Raw genomic sequence first — 25,082 nt, forward strand, 5'->3', positions numbered from 1 at the left:
TATTGGAAATCAAAGTTTGTTTTCTCTGCGTTGCTCCCCACCTCCACACTTTACATTTTATTTCCCCACCATCCACTGAAAGCATTCCAACTGCCTTGTCAAGTCCCTCCCCCCATAAAGAAATTTGAACTTATCAAAAAGGAAAGGACTCTTTTCTTTTTGTTTTGTTTATTTCTGCTTTTTGCTTTTTGCTTTTTGCTTTTTGCTTTTTGCTTTTATTTATTCAATTATTCAATTATTCGTTTATCCATTAATTGATTATTTTTTATATTGTTGAAATCAATTTTTTTTTCTTCAAATCATCCATTAATCAATGATTGCCGTTATTCAGACATTTTTAAACTTAATCCTGGACAATACAGGTTTGGATCAGGCCAGTGTTAAAATCCTTTTGTGTACATTACTTTCTTACCCATTCAGCATCATTTTCAAAAGATTGCCAGATCGCGAATACACCTTGAAGAATGTTTACGTTGTCATTGTTTCTGCATTCTATGTATTTGGAATTTGCGACTTACGATCTGGGTTTGGCACGTTAATCCTTTCTACCTTGGGGTGCTATTTTATCACGAGATATTTGCGAACTTCAAGCATGCCATGGGTGAACTTCATATTCTTGATGACCCACATGGCATATAGTCATTTCCACCTTCAGTTCTTTGCCGACTACGACCCTAGGGTTATTGATATTACAGGAGCGCAAATGATATTGGTGATGAAGTTATCAGCTTTTGGATGGAGTGTGTACGATGGGAAACAGCCATTGGAATCATTAAGCGAATACAACAGATCTCGTGCCATCAAACAACACCCAAATATTCTTCCATTCATTGGCTATCTGTTCTTTTATGCTTCTTTATTAACTGGTCCAGCTTTTGACTATGCAGACTATGACAAGTTCATCCATGCAACATTATTTGATGATGTTCCAGAGGACAAAAGACCAGGTAGACGCAGAAAGAGGCTAATTCCAAAAAGCGGAAAACAAGCGACATCAAAGTTATTTCAAGGTTTTTTTTGGGCGGCATTATTATTTGTTGTGCCCAAATACGTGGAACTTGACGAAGTATTCACCAAGAGCTTTATCTACAACCACGGATTTGTTTATAGAATCTTCTACATGTGGGGGTTGGGTTTCCTTTATAGGTTGAAATACTATGCTATTTGGTTAATTGCCGAAGGTGCATGTATCTTGTGCGGTATAGGCTATAACGGAATTGACGCAACAACAGGCAAGTTCAAGTGGAATAGAGTCCAGAACATTGATCCATTGGCCTTTGAAACTGGTCAAAATGTACATGCATGCTTGGAAGCTTGGAATCAAAACACAAACAAATGGTTGAAGCACTATATTTATTTGCGAGTGGCAAAGCCAGGCAGGAAACCTGGATTTAAGAGTACCGTTTTCACTTTTGCTACAAGTGCGTTTTGGCATGGAACAAGACCAGGCTATTATTTGACATTTGTAATTGGGGCATTTATGCAGACCGTTGGAAAGTATTACAGAAAAAACATTCGTCCGTTGTTTTTAACAGCTGATGGCTCTCCTAAACCAACAAAACGTGTTTACGATTTTGTCAGCTGGGTTGTCACACAGTTGGCATTTGGCTTTGCAGTACAACCATTTGTCATTTTAGATTTTAAGAAATCATTATTATGCTGGGCTACAGTTGATTACTGGCTAGTCGCAGCTATTGCAATAACATTCTTTATTTATAATGGCCCGCTCGCTAAGTACTTCAAGATCAGTCAGAAGAAGAAACTTCCAGTTAAAATTAATGAGACGAAGGAGTTACTGAGTGACAAAAAATTGTCTACCAAAGAGCATGGCTATGTTACAAACGCAATCGATAAAAAGTTGGGTAAGGAGTACGATTCTCCAACTTTAGGTTTACCATCTTTGGATGTGTTTGAGGATCTTGATAAACTGGAACTTGACGAAGACATCGAGCATTTGCACCAAGCTTGGGAATCATTCAAAAAAAGACGTTTCTTGGATGACGAAGACGCTGAGGGATTAAAGAGTGCTTACAGTAATTTTACTGACGAAATTAATGAAATTTACCGTGCAAAAAAGGATGAGTTTTTCGCTAGTGATGATAAGCCAAAGCAGCTGTAAGAACTTTTATTTCTTGCATTCTTCTTTTTTTTTTCTTTTCTTCTATTGTTGCTTGGTTTCTTGATATCTGATTCTTGTTTTCACAAGAGCAGATGAACTGTATATTGTTATAGAGGACGATTATTTGGAATAAATCATTTAATAGAAAATTATTTCTTCTACCAAAGTGTTGCGTATAAAAGGTAATAGCTTCTTCTTGTCAGTTTTATTCTATATACAGCCTGGATTTAAGATTAAAGCTTAAGGAATATATGAGTAAATGTTTAAATAAAACTGTAATTATTTGTTTTCGTTTAATCAGTTGCAAAAGGTTTGATAAAGACTAGCAGAATTATACTAATAAAATATCAATGACTTGACTGTGGTAACAGGGGTCTAAATCTATTTTTTTTTTGTTTTCACCTTTTTTTTTTCACCTCTTTTTATTATTGTTGTAATGTTGATTTTTGTGTTAGATTGCGGTGCAGCAAAGTATAGAGGCGTTTTGAAAATTTAACTGCTATGACGCTATGAAGTAATTTACACTTACTAATTGTAATACTCTAGACAACTTTCCCAAACTTTCAAATAAATAGTAAGCAGCACCACCAATTGCCACCCTCAAATAGTTTTTCCAAAAGTCCTTCTTATTTTTTTTCAATTACAACTTCATTTTTTCTTTATCCTTTATTCATTTGCTCATTCATTCATACATTCATTCATTTTGTTTGTTTGTTTGGTTATTGTTTTATTTGTTATTGTTAGTATTTAGTTCATCTATCATATAATTTGGCAAACATGATGAGAGCAGCGATGTTTAGCAATTTTCGGTCTCGTTTGAGTTGCTGTGGCCCTTTTGCTCATAGGTTTGGGTCGAGATTGAATTCTAGTGTTAGCAGCAACGGTAATATCACTTCTAACAAGTCTCCAACAGGTGTTGTGTTTATGAACATGGGTGGCCCATCCAAGGTAGAGGAAACCTACGACTTCTTATTGCGTTTGTTCCAAGACGGAGATTTGATTCCGTTTGGTATTTTCCAGAAACCCTTGGGTAAGTTAATTGCAAAAAGGCGAACACCAAAGATAGAGGAGCATTACAAGGAGATTGGCGGAGGCTCACCCATTAGGAAATGGTCGGAATATCAGTGTAAGAAGCTTTGCGAGATTTTGGACGAGACAAATCCTGAAACAGCACCACACAAACCGTACGTGGCCTTCAGATATGCAAAGCCATTGACGGAAGAGACATTAGCTGAAATGAAGAAAGATGGCGTGAAGAGAGCAATAGCATTCTCTCAATATCCTCAATTTTCATACTCAACGACGGGTTCATCGATAAATGAATTGTATAGACAAACTTTGAAGCACGATCCAGAAAGAAGCATCGAATGGTCTATTATTGATCGTTGGCCACAACAGAATGGCTTGGTTAAGGCATTTGCAAGCAATATTAAAGAAAAACTTGCGGAATTTCCACCAGAAATAAGGGACGATGTTATTATATTATTCTCGGCACATTCCTTGCCAATGGAAATTGTCAACTTGGGTGACTCATACCCTGCCGAAGTCGGGGCAACAGTGTACAAAGTGATGGAAAGCTTGAACTTTTCCAATCCATACAGATTAGTATGGCAATCACAAGTTGGTCCAAAACCTTGGTTGGGCGCACAAACTGCCAAAATTATTGATAAGTTGGAAAAGCGCGATGACGTGAAAGGTATTGTTTTGGTGCCTATTGCTTTTACATCCGATCATATTGAGACTTTGCACGAGTTGGATATAGAGATCATGGAGGAAGCTGAAAATCCCGAGAAAATCAAGCGAGCCGAGTCAATGAATGGGAATGAAGTGTTTATCAAAGGTCTTGCCGACCTAGTGGCAGAACACTTGAAGAGCGGTAGAAAATATTCAAAGCAATTGGAATTGGATTGCATTTTAGGTGGTGAAAAAGCACACGGTACTTTTAAACACCCCGACGAAATGTTTGGCAAACAATCGCCACAATCATCAAAACCAACACAAAACTAATAAAAGTAGAGATTGAGAATGGTCTTTTTTTTTTCTTCCTATTTTCTTTTTAATCTTTTTTTATTCTTTTCAATTTCTTTGAAATAATAAAAAAAAAGAAGATAAAAGGGAAAGTAGACTTGTATTAAATAGAATAAAAGATATTTTTAATCCGATAATTCTGCATCAGGATCGAACAAATCTAGATCTAGATCAGCTACTTCATTAGAATACCCATTCTCATCTTCATCTACAGCGGTAGGTGCGGTAGGAGCCGTAGGAGCAATTTCTATGTGATCTCTATTAGATGGGTGTGGGGTTCCATTAAGAGATGTATCACCACTTTCTTTACTTGGCAGGATACTAACACGTTCGCTATTTTCCTTGCTCGTTTCCTCTTTTGCTACAGAAACCGGTTTTTCCTCGCCAAGAACATTTTCCAAAATCTCTTTTTCCTGGATATAGCTCATGGCTAACATGCCTCGTCGTAAAGAGTCTTCAGCAGGCCAAATATAGTTGTTGGGGTGGATCTGGTGTGAGAGATTTCCCATTGCAACTGGTGCTTTAGAAAACTTCGCCAACTTCATTGAGTATGCAAAAATGTCCTTCACATCAATCTTCAACGAATTAGGATCATTATCTTTATCCTGTTTTAGTTCGTATGTTTTTGCTCTTGGAAGCTTCCTCAATTCACTTCTATAAGAAAGCAACTTCTTTAAGGTATTTTTTTGCAAATCATCTAAGCTTTTGTGCCTGTTCTGTAATTGCTTTAATGATTTTCTTCTTTGCTTATGCAAATGCAATTCCTTGATATCATTCTCAATAGTGGTGTTGAGTTTTGTGAGTTTCTCAAACTTTGTGAACACCTCATCGTCCTTAAACAGTGTTACTGCCTCACTTAGTTCATCCAACAAGGCTCTAAACTCGTCAATATGTGATATTACCGGTAGTGAGTCAATTGATGAATTCCCATTTTGAAATCTCGAACTTGAATCTAAGATTGGAACGTTTCTGGCTGGGTTTAGAGAAGAAGTGACATATGCAGACGGTGTGGCTGTGGCAGATCTTGTAGCAGAATCCTGATATAGTTGATTCAACTTTGTGGCTGAGGCAGTTCTTGAAATCAGCGATGATAAAAGAGGCGAGTCAGGTCTCCTGTATGGCAACATTACTAAGCTCTGAATATATATATATATATATATATATATATATATAAATGTATATGTGTGTAGGGTGTGAGTATTCAGTTGAGTAACTTTCGTAAATAAACTAGTTGAAATCCTATACGAGTTTTGTGTGTGAGCAAAGTCCTTTTCAGTAAATTTTGCACGGGGAATTACAACCACAGCAAAATCTGGTATTCAGACATTCAAGAATTCAAAAAGATTTAAATAAAGAAAAATGAAAAAGAAGGCGGGAGAGAGAGAGAGAGAGAGAGAGAGAGAGAGAAAGAGAGAGAGAGAGAGAGAATCAAAAAAAAAACCTTTTAAAGCTCAGCATAAACTCTTCAAAATTTATCTTCTTTTGTTACAATAGAACGAAAGTTCATCGTTTTATTTAATATTTCATAAGCAGCCAACTTGGATTACATATCTATATATACGTATTTCTACACATAAAATCTAATTCAAACTTGCCTCAGGGGTCATGACTCAAGAATAGCGGCCCGCGCTATCTTGTCATCTAGATATATAGAGTCAATTTGATTAGTTTGGTGTATCTCGCTTTCATCAAGTTCCAGTTTTAAAGCCTTGACGACTGTCTCGTCGAAATTATCAAATTTTCTTTTCTTGAAACGGTTTGGCATATAAAGTGAGGGCACAGGATCTGATGCTTCGTATCGTCCAGAATTTGAAGGCAAGAAATTAGTTTTTTCGTTCAAAACTCTCATTGTAGCACCCCAACCAATTACTGGTTTTAGTCCGTTGATTTGCAAACCATTCATGTACATAAGCGCAGAGTTGGCAGAAGATCGTAAAAGAAACTTAACATGCCCCGTTTGGCCATCTGTCGTGATTTTGCAATAGACAATATCACCAAACGCTGCAAAATGTTGTTCGAGCTCTTTTTCAGTTATCAATGATTGTAAATTAGTTAGTGTTAATGTCGTGTTGTTTTCGTCACTGTTATAATTTGCAGTGGGCTGTGGCTGCGGCAACTGGATTCGATAAAGTTCATTTCTTGTCTCAGAAGGTGCGGATTGAAGAGCTGTCTCGGACCCTGCAGCAATGCCTACTCGAATAGCTTTTGATCCTAGCATGAGCCCTTGCATCTCTTTCAAAGCTTTATTTAATGTGTCATGGCCATTAAATTTCACGAATCCGAACCCTCTGCTTTTCTTTGTAAGTGGATCCATAATAACTCGAGCAGATCTGATCTGATTTGGATATTTCAAATTGAACTTTGCAAAAAGTGCACTTTCTGAAACCTCAGGTGAGAGATCGCCAACAAACATGGTGAACTCTCCCCCGATGCTGTTGTTATAGCTATTGCTATAACTGCTATTATTGCCAATGCCACTTCCAAAAGCAGCAGAAGTAGCTGCTGCACCATTATGAGTGCCCACTACTCCTCCTTTTCCCTTTACTCCACTACCAAATCTCAGACCAACATTATATTGAGACTGAGACTGAGACTGAAATTGAGACTGAGCCTGAAATTGAGACTGAGCATGAAATTGAGACTGAGACCGAGATTGGGATTGAGCATAAGAAGAACCTCTGCCCCCACTTTTTGTATAATTCAATTTGAAGCGACGCAGAGACTGAGGGACTGGTTGGCCGTTCCTTTTCACCGCCAAATCAAGCAGTTCTTGCGAGTCAAATCCAACAAAGGCAAATTGTGGTTTCAGAGGATTGACCCGATCTCGCACAATTTTCACAAATATTGGAGCAGAAACAAGTGTGCTCCACATGGTTTTAATGGATTCTTCAGTCCAATAAGGATCCAAATCACCCATCCACATTTGAAATTGTTGGTGCTGATGACCACCCAGTGGACCCAGTGGACCCAGCTGACCCGATTGACCCGATTGGCTCTGTTGAGTCAGATCATAGTTCTGGTTATGTTGCAGGTAAACATTTTGTCTTGATCTATAAGATGAAGATGCATACGATGAATATTGGTTTGGTGTCAGACGAGCCAGATAATCATGATGGTTGCGGTAGTTTCTATTCTGATGACCTGTATGCCCTCCACCATCCTGTGTGTTTCTCCCATAGTTAGAATTGTAGCCCCCGTGTCGCTGCTCCAGCCTCTCAGATCTCTCAGATCTCTCGTATCGCCGCGAATGGTCTCTTTGAATATTGTAATACAGCATTTGGATAGTTGGATGAGTTTGTCTTTATTGAAGGTTTACGATTGAAGTGTTTGGCTATTTGTGTGGTACGATGCAGTTGCAAAAAAATTAACAAGTTAGAGAATAGAAAAATTATGGAAAATTGCAAAGTAAAAAAAAAAAAGAATAATAATAATAATAAAAGACAAATAACAGAAGCAGTTAATCTTCATCTCAAATTTACCTCAAGTGCGGTATTTATGAAAATCAGAGAAAGGAACAATTGACAAAAAAAAAAGAGAGCGAGAGCGCGAGAGAAAGAAAATACAAGAAAATACAAGCCAAGACAAGACAAGACAAGACAAGATGGAAAGAGGAAAAAAAAATCAAGACGGAACTCTATATTGGTTCATATCAATATATGATCACGGTAGAAAGCTTCCAACTTTGCCTTGTTCCTTTTAATCCAACCATGTTCGAAACACTCGTCGATATCCAACCGTTTGCTTGCGTCTACTTTAAGCAATGCCGATACGAACCTCTGGGCTAAGCTAGAAGTATGAGAAAATTGTTTTCTGTTGAAATTTAGCTTTCCTTCACGAGAAGCTAACAAAATGGAGGCTTTTTCATGTGCATAGAATGGTGAGATTCCGGAAAGTAAGATGTGGGTGATTATTCCCAAGGACCAGATGTCACATTTGAAATTGTACGCCTCAATGGCCCTTCCGTTAGAGTCGCATTTGAATACCTCGGGAGCACTATATTCAATTGTTCCGACACAAGTTGTGGTCCTTCCACTAGGCAATTGTTTAGCGATTCCAAAATCACAAAGGTAAATTCTTGATTTGGGCAAAGGAATGTGCATCAAGACATTGTCCAACTTGAGATCACGATGTACTATAAGCAAATTCTTATGTAAGAATTGAAGTGCCTTCATTATTTGAAACACAATAAATATAGCTTCTCTCTCGGGAATGGCTTTTAAGTAATTGTCGTTTACAAGGTAGGAAAAGAGATCGCCGCCGCAAATGAGATCCTGGAAAATATAAAACTTGTTATTTTTTTCTATGGCTTCATGAATTTTAATGATGTTTGGCTATTGCAGATGTTAGTAAAAATTTTAATGTTTAGCAAACTACTTTGGCTGCTAAAACAAACAAAACATGCAAGAGAAGCAAAAAGAAAAGGAAAGAAAGGAAAATTGAGAATTTACTCATCTCCAATAAAGCGATACTGATTGATTATGAGTTCGAGACATGAAGCTTGCCCATAGGGTATACATACATGGTTAATTTTCAGTAGAAGCGTCGCCTCTCTGCTCTGGAACACTTTGGAATTATCAAATCGACTAGTTTTCTGCTTGGGAATGATTTTGACTGCAAAAGCGCCCTTGTGAATCAACGACCTGGCAATATGAACCGAGCCAAACGAACCCGATCCTAGCTTGATGGATGATATTTGCCATCCATTAACACTTTGAGTTACCTGGGACATTGCCGGGGAATCAATAACAGAACAAGATTCAGATTCAAAGAATTCAATTGTGCATGCAGTCTTGAGTTCAAGCTTATCGCCGTGCCTTAAGTATCTAATCTCTCCTTTTTGCATTTCCTCTGAGTTGTGTAATACGCCATTTCTCGAGTTGTCAATGACATATACAATTGGCTTGCAGTCTACATCAAATTGCACTGACCATATAGTGAGATGATGGAGAGAAACAGCAAGATTATTTATTTGAATCGTGCACAGTTTTCCTCGACCTATTTTTGCAACACTTTGGGTAAACAATGGAAATTTCAAGTTTGAAACCACTTTACAGGAATCTCCTTGATTTGATGGTACATTAACACTGTTATGTTTGCTAAAACAGATGACTTTAGAGCTCGATAAACTGATTATGTTGAGAAACCCGATGCAATCCATCTTGTCGGGGTCAATTTTATTCCTAGTGTTTTACTTTTTCGTTTATAATTGAAATGGCGAAGCAAATAGTTGAGTATGTTTATTAGATGAATGCAAGCAAAATGTAAAAAGATACTGGGACAGGGTAACAGAGGGGGGGGGGGCATAAGATGAAAAGGTGAATGTTTGGGGTTCTTATTTACTTTAGTTTGGTTTATTTTTATTCTTTTTTTTTTTTTTTGCAACAACTTTTGCAACCAAAATCCAATCCATTAAATGGTAAGATTATCTCTTTAGCAAAAATTGCACACACACACACACACACACACACATATATATCTATTTGAAGAAACCAGGATTCTGCTTTCATTGTTGTATATCTCATAACTTCACTAGAAACATCACAAACGTAATATCATACACGGCATCATATATCACAATGCTCAAAGTGTTCATAAGAATGACTACTAAGGTTTATAGAGAAGGAAATAAAAGGATTTCTCAAGGTACTCAATATTTTTTTTTTTTCTTCTTCTTCTTCTTCTTCTTCATTTACAGACAAATATATTACTTAGTAGATTTGATAGCTACAATTGTGGTAAGCAGTCAAAGTCTTGCCGTTTCAAGAGTCAAACTGAATCTCAGACGGGTGCACTATTAAAAGTACCGTATCAAGGGCTTCACGTTGTGTGAATCCCTTCGCAACTAACCTAGCTTTATATCTCCAGTTATTCCATCCTTTCTAACTGTTTTCAGAATATCATCAGAAATTGTCATACTAATAAGATCATCTGACAAACTAAGAAAAGTTCGGTCATTATATGCAACATAATTCTCGTCACCCTCTTCACAAGTCAAATAATGCATGAGTTTCTTGGTCAATACTAAATATCTCAAAACATGCTTCGCATATCTATAATGTATCTCATCGGGCTTCTGAAAGTATCTAGACAATCTGTTAGTAATAAATTTCTGATGATATTCTAAAAAAACACTTAGAAAGGATGGAATAACTGGTGAAGAAGCAAATTCATATCAATGAACTTTAATTGATGATATAACCAAAACGCAGTTAGCTTGCAGAAAACATTCTTATTCTTTCGTTCATTCTTCACTTGTTTTCTCCATAACTTTTCTGCTGCAACTTCTGTAGTGTCAGTTATATTAGCCATGGTTTTCTATTGGCTATTCTGTCGTAGAATGTGAAATTCAGACTGACGCAAAAAAAAAAATATAAAATGTCGCAAACATTTTAATTTTTAATGAATAAAGAACGAGAGCTTCTTGGATCTTCAAATACTAGTCGATTGAACATTGAACGAATTCCACATTCAACGTATACATAGTCCCATTACAACTCATAATGTTTAATAGTTTGTCGAAGAGATTGATAGCAAAGAGATTCCAGCTGAGCACAACACGAGCTTCAACTACCAAAGAGGCTCACCCTTTCCAAAACAAATTCAACTTCAATTTGAACCCACCACAAGTGCATGAGTACTGGAACATATACAACACAAGTGTCCTTTTGGCATTTATCCCAGTATTTTTAGGCACTGCATTTATTGCAAAGGATATTGGCTCTCAGATACAAGGTTACACTGGCCTCTTGCAGTATGCTGACGGAGAAAAGTCACCACTAAAGTCCATCAAGTTTGATGATGCTAAAGAAATTTCAAAAGAATAATTAGCGGAAAAGAATTTATGAATGTATGTGATGGTCTATTCTAATCAACACTCGTATTTTCTATCTTATTTTCATCTCTCCCCGCCACCCATTGTGGTAAAAAAACAACAACTGGACATTTGAATGGGGATGAGCGGATAGAGAACAGCAAGAAGAATTGAAACGGTTCTATTGGGATGGGTTGTTGGTAGTAAAGAGTAATTTAGAGATAGTTATTTTTTTGTTTAAGTAGGATGTGAATAAACATTAGTCTTTTCAACATCTACATACAATTAACCAACTCTCATTAGTATCCATCATTCACCTATACATATATATATATATGTATTAATATATATATATAACCTTCTTACTACTTTCTAATCGAGTCTTCTCTCAGAAAATGTGTTTTTTGGAGTTGATAAGTTCCTCTTTTATTTATCATTATAGCCGAAATTATCAGTATTGTAATTATTCTGTGTAATTGTTAAGCAGATGGTTTTTATTGGATAGCCAGAGCGCAAAAAAAAAAGATCCAAAAAAAGAGAAGGAAATAAAACCAAAGGAAAAGAGAGACACCTGACAAACTAAACATTAGCTTTTCCCAAACAACCTTGCTCTCACCTTTGACAGCACATATATCTTCATATACACAGAACTATATATATATATACTTGAAGAATGATTTCTAGAACAAGTTTGAGGTCTGTTCAAAGGATTGTCAGATCTGGTGTTTTACAGAACGCAACCGCTAAGCAGGTCAATTGCGCTCAACTAGGATCCATAAGAACCATCAGAAACTATTCAGATAAAACCATTCTTGACTTACCCACAGGAAAAACAATCACGCTAGCTGACCCTAACCACCCAGAATACGGTGACTACAAGAACCCTGAGCCAGTGCTTGCACAATCAAGGGACCCATACGCCAAATACGATGATCAACAAAATAGAAGAAACTTGAATGACCCCGTGAATATGGATGCTGACTTGTACGATATGTGGTCACCCGATTATTACGATTTTGTTTCAGATTCAGAAGCGCTCAAGCAAAATGCCATTTTCTTTGGTTTGCTTTTTGGTGCTGCTGGATTGGTTGCTTATTTCCAATTGAACCCCGAAAAGCCAGCAATGATTAGATCTTTCCCATACAATGGAATGGCTGAAGCTCTTGGCTCAACCTCAGATGAAAATGCACCATTTTACCAAGCAAAAGTTGATCACACTGCTGAAAAGGAATGCGGTGTTCTTCCACAAGATGTTGAACAAAAGAGCAACACAGAATCTTATCTCAAAGCTAACGACGCCTTCATCAACACTCTGAAATAAAGTAGAATAATCAAAGTTGGGAAATGAAGAAAGTGAGTGAAACTAGAGGAACAGAGAGATAGGGTGAATTTTGCGACGAGCCAATAGAATCTTATACATCATTTTATAGGACTTATTCAAAATTCAAATACACGATATAAAGTTTTTAAAAAAAAACAGTTTACAATTGTCAGCTCTAAAAAGATTTTATTTTACTATTGATGCTGTGACTATTACTACTATTTGGAATAGTAGTAATACTATCATTTTCTTTGTTGTTCTCCTTTTTTTTTTGTTTCTTTTCTCTTGAGACTTTTTCCTTATCTGTCAACTGTAGGCCTCAATTTAAATCTTACCATGTTGTTTTTTGCTCCATATTTACATCTTTTTTTTGGTTAGAAGAGATGAATATTCCAATACATATGAATTCCGGATGATGTGAACAAAATCACTGTCTTTATTAACATTCCTTTCGTGAATATAACAAAATCTCACACACATACACTTTTTTTTCCTTCTCAATTTTTTTTACTTAATTTTTTTTCTGCCTTTTTGTTTTGCATGTGCGCGCGCGTTTTTCGGTGGTAATGGGTGATGGTGATTGTGCATAATACTTGAATCAAACAAATATACATTACGACTTCATTTCCTCTCTTCCTGAAAAATATATACATGTACATATAAATATATACATTTTTCAAAACAAAAAAGCTACAAAACCCATTTTACAGGATAGGACTAATAATATTTGGGAATGCCTAATGCCAGAACCGGGAAACGGCTGCTGTCGAGACTTAGTCAGAATACTACATCTACGTCAGAAGATTCATTTGAACTGCTGAATTTGCAAAGAAACAAGAGGCAAAGTCCAAACCCGTATGCGAATTCCAATGGTAATGATAATGATAGTGTTGATCAGCAACAGGAGCAACCACAAAAAAAGAAACCAAAGACCCAAGGCAAGACTAAGGAAGTTCAATTAGCAACCATATTGACTGACTTTGCTGAAGCCGTGAACGAATTATATCAACTTTTGGAGTATGCATCGATAGTAGCATGGAAGCCAAATGAGTTTTCGGAAAACAATCCTCAACAACTGCTTCGTGAGCATTACAAAGCGTTTTGTGATGATAACAATTACCGTATCAAATGGAATGATGAGATTGAAGACGATACGTCAATAAAAAGCCTACCACTTCGATTTCAAAGAAAGAAGTTGACGGAGAGGGAAAATGCTTTGCAAAATATGTACCCATTCAGAAAGGAAGTTTTTACATTGCAAAAGCAAATGGAGGAAAATCGATATATATCAAAGAAACCAGAAGTAAACCAGAAGTTGAATCTAGATCCCCAGCAACAGTGGCAACAAGGGCAACAAGAGCAACAAGAGCAACAACAAGAGCAACAACAAGAGCAGCTTCCAGGGAAACTGAAATCCACAACAACCAATAATAAGACAAACACTTCCAAAAAAGTTGTCAAGAAAGTCGAACCGCCACCGAAATCCAATGATAAATTGAAAAGCAAACCTAAAAGCAAGCACAAACCAACCTTGCGAGCGAGAGAAATCGAGTCGTCAGAAATTAAAGAAATAGAAAAGAATGAGAAAATAACAGAGATTTATGTAGCAACCAAAGAATCTACAGATGACAAACTAGTTGAACATAGCGATGATGAGGAAGGGCTAGAAGTGCATGAAGAGCAAATAGAGGAAGAAGAAGAAGAAGAAGGGGAAGAAGAAGAAGAAGAAGGGGAAGAAGAAGAAGAAGAAGAAGAAGAAAAATCGGACCAGTCACCTAATCCACACGGAGTTTTTCACAATAATTCCAAAAAAGTTAGTGTATCCCTTACTGTTCCTTCTTTGTTGATAACACACCCTTCACACATTCCTGGGTGGCAGCCACAACCGCAAGATCAAATGCAAACGGATATTGCGGCTACCGAGAGAGATTTACAGCACTTGGACTATCAACCGCAGACAATTCGAGTGACAAATCTTAACAATGCACAGCGTGAGGTAACATCGAGTCTTTCTCAGCGATTAAGCACATTTTTGGAAAACAGGTACAAGACTCCCATCATTGATGAAGCCAATGCAATAGATTTTGCATATACAAAAGAAGAGTACGATGAAATTAATAAACAACAACAGAAAATGTTTAAAGACATCTACAATAAAATATATGCAGAAAATACATTGGTTTTTACAAATCAAAAAATTGAACGTCGGAAAATTGTTCTTCCTCCATCATCATCAAATTTTAAGTTAAATGACCCATTTAGAAATGCTAATGCTGTCTCACCAAAATTACCTGGAACATCCAATAATATGACTTTTCAAGACCACTTGGTTGCACAGGGTGCCTCCTTTTCACGAATCCATCACCAGATGAGGAAGCAACATATTAATAGAGCCAGGAAAGTTGCTCTTATCGTTGATCAACATTTCAAAAGGAAAAGAGGAGAGAAGGAAAGGCTTCAGCGTGAAAGAGAGTTAAGCTTAAAGAAATTGAGCAGAACCGTGATGCAAGCTGTGAAAAGAAGATGGAATGAGGCAGCTAAAGTTTACAGTATAATTCAGTCGGAAAAAGATGAAGAATTAAAAAAGATTAAAGGAAGGGAACACTTGAGTCAAATGTTGGAACACTCAACTCAACTTCTTGAAGCGCAATTAATTTCGTCGCGAGAGCAAACTGCTGATGCTGAAAGCAATTTCGATAATTCCGAGATGCTGCCTCTGAGTGATGATTTCGATGCTTCCAAAGACTCTGATGATTATTTATCAAGTTCAGATTCTGATGATGACAATGAGAATAATGATTATGAAGGGGCTAAACCTCTTTCAAAGATGTCGTCCAATCAAAATTTGACGGAAATTTCTAGTACTGATGACAATGACTTCAATTTGTCTGTTGACGAGCTTCGAAAAAAATATGCTGGGATTGAAGGGTCAATGGAGGCTGCAGAATTGAGTGAGATCAAAACAAACGATATCAAAATGAAGAATTTGGAGGATGATGACAAAAATGGAATCAATACAAAAAATGCTAGTCAAGAGCTTATAACAAATTCCGAATCTGAAACGACAGCTTTATCGATCAAAAATGGAAAGATGAGTGGCAAGACTTTAATGAATGAAAGTGAGGACAACTTGGGAAGCGAAGTAGACAATGATAGCTCTGATGCAGATGCAAAGCCTGTTAGTAGTTTAATCAGTTTACTCGGCGGTGGCATGGAAGATTCTGATGATGACGATGACGATGAGGATGCTGAATTAGATTCTGTCTATTCTTCAAGTGACGAAGAAATGAGTACCTCAGGAGATGATGATGATGATGAGAAGGAGGAAGAAGAAGAAAAAGAAACAGAAGAAGAAGAAACAGAAGAAAAACAAAAAGAAAAAGAAGAAGAAGTAGAAAGTGAGAAAGACACGGAGGTTGGAGTTGAAAAGGAAGTAAATGGAGAAAGTAAAGCCAACAATAGAGAGACCCCAATAAGCAACGGCCATGTCGATGATACTCACAAAGAATCAGAGGAGGATACAGGTGCTGTGGAAATAATCAATGGCGCGAAAGTCAAGGATGTGCCAGTGCCACAATTGCTTCGAGGCACACTAAGACCATATCAAAAACAGGGACTTAATTGGTTGGCAAGTCTTTACAATAACAACACGAATGGTATTTTAGCAGACGAGATGGGTCTTGGAAAGACCATCCAAACGATATCTTTATTAGCTTATTTAGCATGCGAGCATCATGTTTGGGGACCGCATTTGATTGTTGTGCCCACATCTGTCATGTTGAATTGGGATATGGAATTTAAAAAATTTGCTCCAGGTTTCAAGGTATTGACTTATTATGGTTCGCCTCAACAGCGAGCACAAAAGAGAAAAGGATGGTTCAAACCGGATGCTTTCCATGTTTGTATAACTTCTTATCAATTAGTGGTACAAGACCAACAGGCATTCAAGAGAAAGAAATGGAGATACATGATTCTTGATGAGGCTCATAATATCAAGAATTTTCGATCCACAAGGTGGAGAGCTTTACTAAATTTCAACACTGAGAATAGATTGCTACTTACAGGTACGCCTTTGCAAAACAATTTGATGGAACTTTGGTCATTATTGTATTTCTTAATGCCGTCTTCAAAAGCCAATATGGCCATGCCTGAAGGATTTGCCAACTTGGAAGATTTCCAACAATGGTTCGGAAAGCCCGTAGATAAGATCCTCGAGCAAACCACGCTTACAAATAATGCAGATTTGATTGACGAGAATGAAAAGACCACCAGTAAGATGGACGAGGAAACGCGAAATACTGTGTCGAGATTGCATCAAGTGCTCAGACCGTATATATTACGTCGTTTAAAAAAGGATGTCGAAAAGCAAATGCCTGGTAAATATGAGCATATTGTTTATTGTCGATTATCGAAGCGCCAAAGGTATTTGTATGATGACTTTATGTCCCGGGCAAAGACAAAAGAGACCTTGATGTCTGGTAACTTTTTGTCTATTATAAACTGTTTAATGCAGTTGAGAAAAGTGTGTAATCATCCTGATCTTTTCGAGGTTCGTCCTATTGTGACATCCTTTGCTATGCCTGAAGCAGTTTCGTCAACATATCTTGCTATAAATAGCGCAGTGCAAAATTGGACCAATGGCAATGCAATGGATTGTGTTGATTTAAAAGTTTTGAATTTAGATATCACTAGACATGAAAACTTGGACTATTTTGTTGCTGACTCGGCTAGTAAATTAGTTTCGATTACCGATTTTGAAAAACAAATTGCTCAATTGAAATCTGTGTCGAGCGAGGTTAATACCTTTGAAAATCCCCATTATGTTAAATCATATCAGCAACTCAAAGCTCTTGACCAAATAGAGGCGCGAGACAAGATCCAGCACGTGTCTTATATAAATAAATTACGATGCAACAGAAAACCTATTTATGGCAAGTCTTTGTTAAACAAATTAAAGATTGTGAAACCAGTTGACTCAAATGATACGTCTATTCAACTTGGCATAACTGTATCGCAAAGAGCAGAGCTAATGACTGACGCGATTGAGAAATTTTCAATTTTGACTCCTGCAGTTGTCACCTTAGATTTAAACAACCAGATGTTTTCCAAATCTCTACAAGATCGAGTACATTCTGAAGTTCTTGATGGCAAGATATTGAATCCATTTCATCAGTCTCAAGTCAAATTATCGATTGCTTTTCCTGACAAGACCTTGTTGCAGTATGATTGTGGTAAGCTTCAGAAATTGGCGACTTTGATGAGGGATCTTGTTGCCAATGGACATAGGGCGTTGATTTTTACACAAATGACCAAAGTCTTGGATATTTTGGAACAGTTTTTAAATATCCATGGGTATAGGTATATGAGATTAGACGGTGCAACAAAAATTGAGGATAGACAGTTACTAACAGAGAAGTTTAATCGCGACCCAAAAATACCCGTTTTCATTCTTTCTACAAGATCCGGTGGTTTGGGTATAAACTTAACGGGAGCAGATACCGTTATATTTTACGATTCGGATTGGAATCCGGCTATGGACAAACAGTGTCAGGACCGTTGCCATCGTATTGGACAGGTTCGTGATGTACACATCTACCGTTTTGTTTCTGAATACACTATAGAATCCAATATTATCAAGAAAGCAAACCAAAAAAGACAATTGGATAATGTAGTGATTCAAGAAGGTGAGTTTACCACGGATTATTTCGGCAAGTTTTCTGTTCGCGATTTAGTGAGCGACTCAAACGTTACAGATATCGCAGAACGGACAATTGATTTTTCCGGTGATAGCAAGATGGGTTCGGTTCTAGCGCAAGCAGAAGATGAAGAAGATAGAGCTGCAGCAGGCGCTGCTATGAAAGAAGTTGCAGTTGATGACGAGGACTTTACTGAAGACGCAAACGGTCGACGCGAAAACTCCGACTTGGCACTCAATACTGCAACTGCCAACGATGAAGGTGATGCTGACATGGATTTGGACTATGATGAAGGTATTGGCCACATTGACGAATACATGCTACGTTTTATTAGTGAAGGATATTTATAGATGTGTCTAATTGAATTTAATTGCAAATAAAATCCAATATTAATTTTTTTTTGTTCACCATAACGTTCATTCTTTAATTATTGATATTTCCTTTTTCCATTTTCAATTCTTTTATTTCTTTTTATTTTTTTTTAGTTTGGTTTGACAGTGCACTACCCCATTCTATACTATGTGTCAATTTCGCCGCTTTCTAGATCCTGCTTCTGCTTCTGCTTTTCCAAGTTGTTTTCAAGTTGGCCTTGGCCTTGATAAGTCTTGATAAAAAGCGTGTTTGATCTTTGCCATTTAGACACTACCTTCTGTAATTGAAGTTGTTTTGCTGGTGACACAAAAACCTTAGTACGAGGTTTCAAGAACTTAGGCTCGCTTCTTTTTAACTTCGACAACCACACGCACGTTATCGCTGATTAAAGAAACATTGAACTGATACTTAAGAACGACAACAATAGTAGTACTAATAGCATTAGCAACAGCAAAACAAAACGCAACAATACAATACACTTAAGATGTCATCTGGTATCCAATCGCTATTGAAAACGGAGAAGGAAGCAGCCGAGATAGTCAATGAGGCAAGAAAATACAGAACGAATAGATTAAAGACAGCAAAGCAGGACGCACAACAAGAGATTGAAAACTACAAGAAGCAAAAAGAAGCAGATTTGAAGAAATACGAGCAAGAACATGAAGGTATCAACGAAAAAATTGATAAAGAGGCAGACGCTGAAGTAGAAAAAGAATTAAAAGACTTGAAAAAACAGTTTACCGAAAAGAAACAGTCCGTTATCAAATTGTTAGTTGACGCCACCATCACACCAAACCCTCAATTGCACATAAATGCGGGCCATTGATTTAAAAGAAATAAAAAAATTGAAATGATTTGAAATGAGCGGAATGAAATGAGATTGAATAGGATTAACTGAGGTCGAACCAGGTCTAACCAGGTCAATCAAGAGCAAATAACCTCAAGTTTAATCAAATTAAATTAATTCAGATCAAATTGGATCAAACCATACTACAATAGTTTCTTAGCTAGTCTATCATTGTAATCAAGTTCTTTTATATATATATATATATACTTTCTCTTTTTAATGTTCTTATTACGATAATTAGAACTTTTTGTTTTCATTTTCTTTTTATCTTCTTTCTTCATGATCCCGTCTCAACTGCTCTATAAACTGTTGTTTCACGTGTTTATTGACAATGCCATGATTACTAAAACTGTCAAATACTTTAGTTGTGTATTTATATAGTCATTTTTCTTTATATTGGTTAACATTCTAAAATCATGCACCACCTCTTGCAAGGCTTTTGAATGCCTTGACTTTGGCCCACATTCTTCCATCGTAACCAGCTATGTTTAAGTTTCTCACAAAATTCCAAGCTCTTTTGCCATCGGGTATAGGGTAATCTATGGGAGGAGGAATTGCCGTGGCAACACCCATAAGTCTGAAAAAGGGTTTATCCATAACTATAGATTTAGCGTTACATAGTCCAAGCAAACCTTCTTCGCCACCAAATTTTCCATAACCCGATTTCTTCACGCCTCCAAATGGTAATTGAGCCACATAATATGTTGCAAAATCGTTGATGGCCACGTTACCACTCTTGAGCTCATCGGCCAACTTGTTGAGTTGGGTAAAGTCAGATCCAAATATTGAGTTACCCAACCCAAATTTTGAGCCGTTGGCCAATTTGATGGCTTCGTCGACGTTGTTGGCCTTAATCATGGTTAGAATAGGGCCAAATACTTCTTCGTGGAAAATCCTCATGCTTTCGTCAACATCTACTAGTAGTGTAGGCTCGAAAAAATGACCTTGAGGATAGTTTGGATGCTGATATGGCTTACCACCATGTAATAATTTTGCACCCTTCAAAACAGCGTCTGCAATCAATTCTTCGAGCTGGTCAAACCTATTATTGGAAATCATCGCCCCCATATCTACATCATCCAACTGGTCAATGTCAGATCCGATTCTTAACTGTTTAACACGTTCGGAAAGTATTTCCTTCAATTGCTTGTAAACGTTTGGCAAACAAATTACTCGCTCAATACCAATACAGTTTTGTCCTGCACTTTGAAACGTGCCTCTAAGTACTATTGATGAAATGGCATTAACATCCTTAATGTCATCCAAAATTATAAACGAATCTTTCCCACCCAACTCAACAACACACGGGGTCAACTCTTTGGCAGCATTTGCCACAACATGATGGGCAATGGTTTCAGATCCGATGAATGTGATATGATTCAAACCTGGATGCGAAGAAAAGTAATTGGCATCCTCTGGAAAACAAAAGCATAATTGAACCAAGTCCTGATCTATATTTAAAGCTTTCAATGCTGCACGACACATTTCCACAAACCATTGGCTCGACCATACAACATTTTCGGAACATTTAACAACAATGGCATTTCCTGTGAAAAGAGCAGCAATAATGGGTCCCATCAAATTATGGAATGGATAGTTCCAAGAAACAATCGCTGACACGACGCCCATTGGCTCGTATCTTACCTCTGCATTTTTCAAAAAGCCCAAGAGAAAGTTGGAAGGTCCTGGTCTCTGGCTTGGCTTCAAAGTTTTCTCACCATGAGCAATTATCCAATTCAACTTTTCCAAGGTCACCATAATCTCGCCCATCGACGCATCAAGTTTAGTCTTTCCAGAATCGCGACATGCAATTCGAGCAATGTTTTCCTGGTTTTCTAGAATATACCTTGCTAAAGTTTTGAGGAGTTTTCTTCTCAATGTGAAAGAGCTCTTGCTCCAATGCTTTTGTGCCTTGGCTGCTTTGGCAATCATCTCATCCATTTGACTACGAGATGTAGTTTCGTAAATGCCTAGATCCTGGCCAGTGGCTGGACAATAACCCCTAATTTTAGTTGGTTCATTCTCAACAATAATACTAGGTTTGGGGTATAGTCTCTTACCTTTCCAATTGGGTCTTGCTTCGTCGGGAATTGTCACTGTTAATTTAATGGGCGATTCAAGTTTATTATATCCATTGGGTGACGAGGTAATGTATTTTGAATATATATAATAAAGCGCTGGGATTATAACAAATAGTATAAAAGTAGTTGATATTTGATACTGCCATTGCCAATGATGGAACTCCAAGTCAATTGCAATCATTATGCTAGGACCATAATTTGACTTTTTTTTTCTTTTACAACTAAAAGTAAATAAAAAAGATTGGAAAATAAAAGAAATTGGAACCACGGAAGTGCTTTTAGTGAAGAAAATGAGTGTTTTTTTTTTTTTTTTTTTTTGAACCGCGACTCGCACGAAACCACCAACAAAACACAAATTATCCTTACCCGTTCTTTCACCACCATCAATAACGTAAATTAAAACGAATAGGAATTCAAGATAATAAGTGATAAAAAAAAAAGACGAAAGAAACCAAAAAAAAGACGAAAGAAACCAAAAAAAAGACGAAAGAAACCAAAAAAAAAGACAAAAGAAACCAAAAATTCATAACAGTAGACGACACATCTTTTTTGGAGATCAAATTGATGAGCATTTTCTTCTTCCTTTTTCTTTTTTCGTTTTCATTTCTTTTTGTCTCACGAGTGAAAATTGAAATATATACTGCTGGACCTACAGATTACAATTATAAAGTAAAACTCTTTGTCTACTCGGCCCTTGTTACCTTAATTATATCTAATTAAATCAAACACCTGCTTACTCCTCTAGCTCGTTGTCTCTTTCATTTACCTGTTCGAGTAATTGCCGCATTATATTCATTTCATCCTCGGTAAGTTGACGGTCATCTCCTCTAGTTCTCTCCTGCACTATTGCACCTAGCAAATTCTGATCGACATAGTCTATAAAAGAATCGGTAATTTTCGGCCGCTCTCGATGGCTTTGAGTATCTAAACTCTCGGAGCCATACAATACGTCTTGAGGTGGTAATACATCGTATTCGTGTAGATCATCCCTGTTCCAAATTTTTTGCGGAAGTTTTCCCATTATTTTGTTTTCACCTGATAGGATAGCAAACCTGACTAGATTGAAAGGAACATCCTTATTCTTTGCCAGAGCTGATGTGGAGCCTTCTAGTCCAACACGGCCAAAAAAGTTTTTTAAAGTGTTTGTGATGGATCCGTTCCCACCAGAACTAGAACCAGGACTGGAACCACTACCACTACCACTACCACTACTACTACCACTACTGCCAAAGAACCAACCTGAAGATTTTTGACGATTTTCTGCCAAATTGGATTCTAAATTGATTGTTAAAAATTCCAAGTCTGATGCCCATAATATTTTGGCCCTAACTAAGTATGTTTCGGCACTGATGAGTGTTTCTGCATCAACATCAAAATCAGAATCCTTTAAATGCACATTGTTTGAAATACAAATCTCAGTGAGAATTTTGTAGGCGGTGTATGGATGTTCCTTAACGGCATTTCGAAGCTCTTCGATTGCCAATTCAGTTTGCTCTAGCTTTAAGTACGCAAGCGCAGTCGAAAAGGCTATACCTGGCGTATACCATCGCGTGTAACATGTAACAAGTGGAGACTTTCTAAACTTGATTAAATAATCAAAGTTATCGCTCATTATGGCGTAAAAGTCCATAAAGTATCGTACACCCATAGGATCCTCTGCCGGTGATAAACTTAACAATAGTTTACAGTACGACATGGCAGTACTAAACAACGATCTTTCTCCCAAAGATACAATGTACCTAAACAAATTGAGATAGAATTGTCTGTTTGAAAAAAATTCATATGGAAGTCGAATTAAACCATTTTGGGCCGATGATAACAACTCATGGAACACGCGATGGAAGCTTCTGTCAAAAGTGAATAAAGACCTTTCAATCAATGCATTTGATGTGGCTTTATTGTCACCTTGTCTAAGAAGAACCATTGCCACCTGGAGCAAAGTCTCATGGTGATATGGACTCACTTGCAATAATTGGAAAAGTGATTCGGGATCAGGTGTCAACACCGTTGCCGCATAGAACTTTGTATTTGCAACACGGTTCTTGATATCGTGAACCTTGTTGAATCTAAAGTACTGTACACCCAATTCCCTCTCCCTCTCCAATTTAGTTTCAAGCTCATCCTCGGAAATTATGTCTTCCTTATATGCGTATATTTGTCTCACCTCATCATTACTCAAAAGTTCCATCGACACACTTTTCAAATGTGTTGGAAGCCAGTCGTCTCGAATCTTGGACAAGAGCAACTTTCTCGATGTACCAGGAATATTCCTTCGATCCTTGCCTCCCCAATTTCTAGTCATCTTGGCCAATTTCTTGTATTGCTCAAGAGCTTCAGGCAATATCGCTAAAGAACTAGTTGAATTTGCATCTTCTATCAAATCAAACGACAAAGAATTGCCAAATAGATTTCTGTACTCTTGGTCTGGATCCAAATTCCTTACGGAGTTTACCGAGAGTAATGGAAGTGACTCTTTGAGTTTTTTAGTTGTGAACTTCTTGTAATTTGAATCAAAGAATTGTTGTGGCTCGTTAATGGAATCAAACTCATCTTCAAATGTAAACAGCTCTGATGCGAAATGAACCGTACCTTTCATGCTATCATTTTGTCTGTCTTTCATACTCAACTCTGCCAAAATAGCATCTAAATCTTCATCATCATCTTCATCATCATCGTCTTCTTCAGTATCTTTTCTAGAAGTACCCTCGTTATTCAAACCAGGCGATTGTGATTTAGCCTTTTTCTTAGACTTAGCTTTTGCTTTTGTTTTTGTCTTTTTCTTTTGTTTCTTGGAATTTTTACTTTGCAATACTGGTTGAATAGAAGAATTAGATTCCGGCTCATTAATTGAATCTATAGTACTAGACCCTTCTATATCGTTCTCGATTGATTCATCATTTTTGTCATCTTTTCCTTGTTTCTTTTCTTCTTCGTCGTTGTCGTCGTCGTCTTCTTCTTCATCATCATCATCATCATCATCATCATCATCATTTAAAAAAGCAAAGGCATTAAACCTCGACTTGGATGAATTCGTTTGGTTCTTCTCTTGTTGTTGTTCTTCTTCTTCTTCTTCTTCTTCATCTTCTTGTTCGGCTTTGTCTTTGTCTTCTTCGTCGGTATCTTCATCAACGCCATCGGCGTTGTTTGTTGCTTTTTTTCCGTTTTTTGTATGACCTAACCGCTTGTTTTCTAAAGCTCTAAGCTCATCTTCAAGGCTCTTACCTCCTAATTTCTTAAGCGCCCTTGCACTCATTTTGTAGTAATCTAGGGAAAAATTTTGATCTTTGATTTTTGATTTTTGACTTTTGATTTTGACTTTGACTTTGATTTTCCTTCTCTTATGCGTATAGTGTATTTCTCGTATCTTTTGAATGAGAAAGTCTTTGATACCAAAAAGACAAAATTTGAACAGAACTATTATGTAACATATTATGTAATATTATTGCTACTTGTATAAGCGGTTGCAAAAAGAAAAAAGAAAGACAAAGACATATACATATACATATATAGAAGGTGTGTGTGTGTGTGTCTCTCTCTCTCTCTCTCTGTATGTGTGACAACATTATACGAATGCTTCATTTGTGGCTATATGTATCCTTTGTGTTTTTGGAATATCAAAAATCAAGTAGAAACAACCAAAGTTTATAAGAAGATATAATAGAAAAACGTATTCGCAAGAAACGAAATTTACCATATTCATCCTAAGTTTTCCTCTAGCTTTAAAACAAAGCTGAGTTTCTTCTTTTTCTTCTTCTTCTTCTTTTTCTTCTTCTTCTTCTTTTTCTTCTTCTTTATGATACATCTACA

General features: G+C 37.0%; 11 protein-coding genes across 11 annotated transcripts; 6 read left to right on the top strand and 5 right to left on the bottom strand. All coding sequences in view use genetic code 12, as the record gives it.

The window, feature by feature from the left end:
• Positions 1-313: 313 nt before the first annotated feature.
• Positions 314-2,119, top strand: ale1 (Lysophospholipid acyltransferase; the record flags this gene model as incomplete). The annotated part of the gene is made up of 1 exon (XM_001525864.2): positions 314-2,119. The coding sequence occupies one exon, from the start codon at positions 314-316 to the stop codon at positions 2,117-2,119; it is 1,806 nt and encodes a 601-aa protein (XP_001525914.2).
• A 780-nt stretch (positions 2,120-2,899) lies between these two features.
• On the top strand, positions 2,900-4,126 carry HEM15 (ferrochelatase hem15; the record flags this gene model as incomplete). The annotated part of the gene is made up of 1 exon (XM_001525865.2): positions 2,900-4,126. The coding sequence occupies one exon, from the start codon at positions 2,900-2,902 to the stop codon at positions 4,124-4,126; it is 1,227 nt and encodes a 408-aa protein (XP_001525915.2).
• Positions 4,127-4,272: 146 nt separating this feature from the next.
• Positions 4,273-5,274, bottom strand: MED4 (Mediator of RNA polymerase II transcription subunit 4; the record flags this gene model as incomplete). Its single annotated transcript, XM_001525866.2, has 1 exon — positions 4,273-5,274. The coding sequence occupies one exon, from the start codon at positions 5,272-5,274 to the stop codon at positions 4,273-4,275; it is 1,002 nt and encodes a 333-aa protein (XP_001525916.2).
• A 476-nt stretch (positions 5,275-5,750) lies between these two features.
• PVL30_003315 (uncharacterized protein) lies at positions 5,751-7,424 on the bottom strand (the record flags this gene model as incomplete). The annotated part of the gene is made up of 1 exon (XM_001525867.2): positions 5,751-7,424. One exon carries the CDS (start codon positions 7,422-7,424, stop codon positions 5,751-5,753), a length of 1,674 nt encoding a protein of 557 aa, XP_001525917.2.
• Positions 7,425-7,791: 367 nt separating this feature from the next.
• PVL30_003316 (uncharacterized protein) lies at positions 7,792-10,456 on the bottom strand (the record flags this gene model as incomplete). The annotated part of the gene is made up of 6 exons (XM_001525868.2): positions 7,792-8,478; positions 8,667-9,047; positions 9,200-9,208; positions 9,932-9,938; positions 9,991-10,230; positions 10,416-10,456. 6 exons carry the CDS (start codon positions 10,454-10,456, stop codon positions 7,792-7,794), a joined length of 1,365 nt encoding a protein of 454 aa, XP_001525918.2.
• A 191-nt stretch (positions 10,457-10,647) lies between these two features.
• PVL30_003317 (uncharacterized protein) lies at positions 10,648-10,971 on the top strand (the record flags this gene model as incomplete). The annotated part of the gene is made up of 1 exon (XM_001525870.1): positions 10,648-10,971. One exon carries the CDS (start codon positions 10,648-10,650, stop codon positions 10,969-10,971), a length of 324 nt encoding a protein of 107 aa, XP_001525920.2.
• Positions 10,972-11,353: 382 nt separating this feature from the next.
• PVL30_003318 (uncharacterized protein) lies at positions 11,354-12,279 on the top strand (the record flags this gene model as incomplete). Its single annotated transcript, XM_001525871.2, is given in 3 exon segments — positions 11,354-11,357; positions 11,369-11,375; positions 11,643-12,279. 3 exon segments carry the CDS (start codon positions 11,354-11,356, stop codon positions 12,277-12,279), a joined length of 648 nt encoding a protein of 215 aa, XP_001525921.2.
• A 733-nt stretch (positions 12,280-13,012) lies between these two features.
• On the top strand, positions 13,013-18,325 carry SWR1 (swr1 complex component; the record flags this gene model as incomplete). Its single annotated transcript, XM_001525872.2, has 1 exon — positions 13,013-18,325. One exon carries the CDS (start codon positions 13,013-13,015, stop codon positions 18,323-18,325), a length of 5,313 nt encoding a protein of 1,770 aa, XP_001525922.2.
• A 506-nt stretch (positions 18,326-18,831) lies between these two features.
• Positions 18,832-19,173, top strand: VMA10 (H(+)-transporting V1 sector ATPase subunit G; the record flags this gene model as incomplete). Its single annotated transcript, XM_001525873.2, has 1 exon — positions 18,832-19,173. The coding sequence occupies one exon, from the start codon at positions 18,832-18,834 to the stop codon at positions 19,171-19,173; it is 342 nt and encodes a 113-aa protein (XP_001525923.1).
• A 435-nt stretch (positions 19,174-19,608) lies between these two features.
• MSC7 (Meiotic Sister-Chromatid recombination aldehyde dehydrogenase) lies at positions 19,609-21,456 on the bottom strand (the record flags this gene model as incomplete). The annotated part of the gene is made up of 1 exon (XM_001525874.2): positions 19,609-21,456. One exon carries the CDS (start codon positions 21,454-21,456, stop codon positions 19,609-19,611), a length of 1,848 nt encoding a protein of 615 aa, XP_001525924.2.
• A 552-nt stretch (positions 21,457-22,008) lies between these two features.
• Positions 22,009-24,528, bottom strand: PVL30_003322 (uncharacterized protein; the record flags this gene model as incomplete). The annotated part of the gene is made up of 1 exon (XM_001525875.2): positions 22,009-24,528. One exon carries the CDS (start codon positions 24,526-24,528, stop codon positions 22,009-22,011), a length of 2,520 nt encoding a protein of 839 aa, XP_001525925.2.
• Between the last annotated feature and the right edge of the window lie 554 nt (positions 24,529-25,082).

Source organism: Lodderomyces elongisporus, chromosome 4 (genome assembly GCF_030384665.1).
Source record: "Lodderomyces elongisporus chromosome 4, complete sequence".
NCBI classification, from domain to species: domain Eukaryota; kingdom Fungi; phylum Ascomycota; class Pichiomycetes; order Serinales; family Debaryomycetaceae; genus Lodderomyces; species Lodderomyces elongisporus.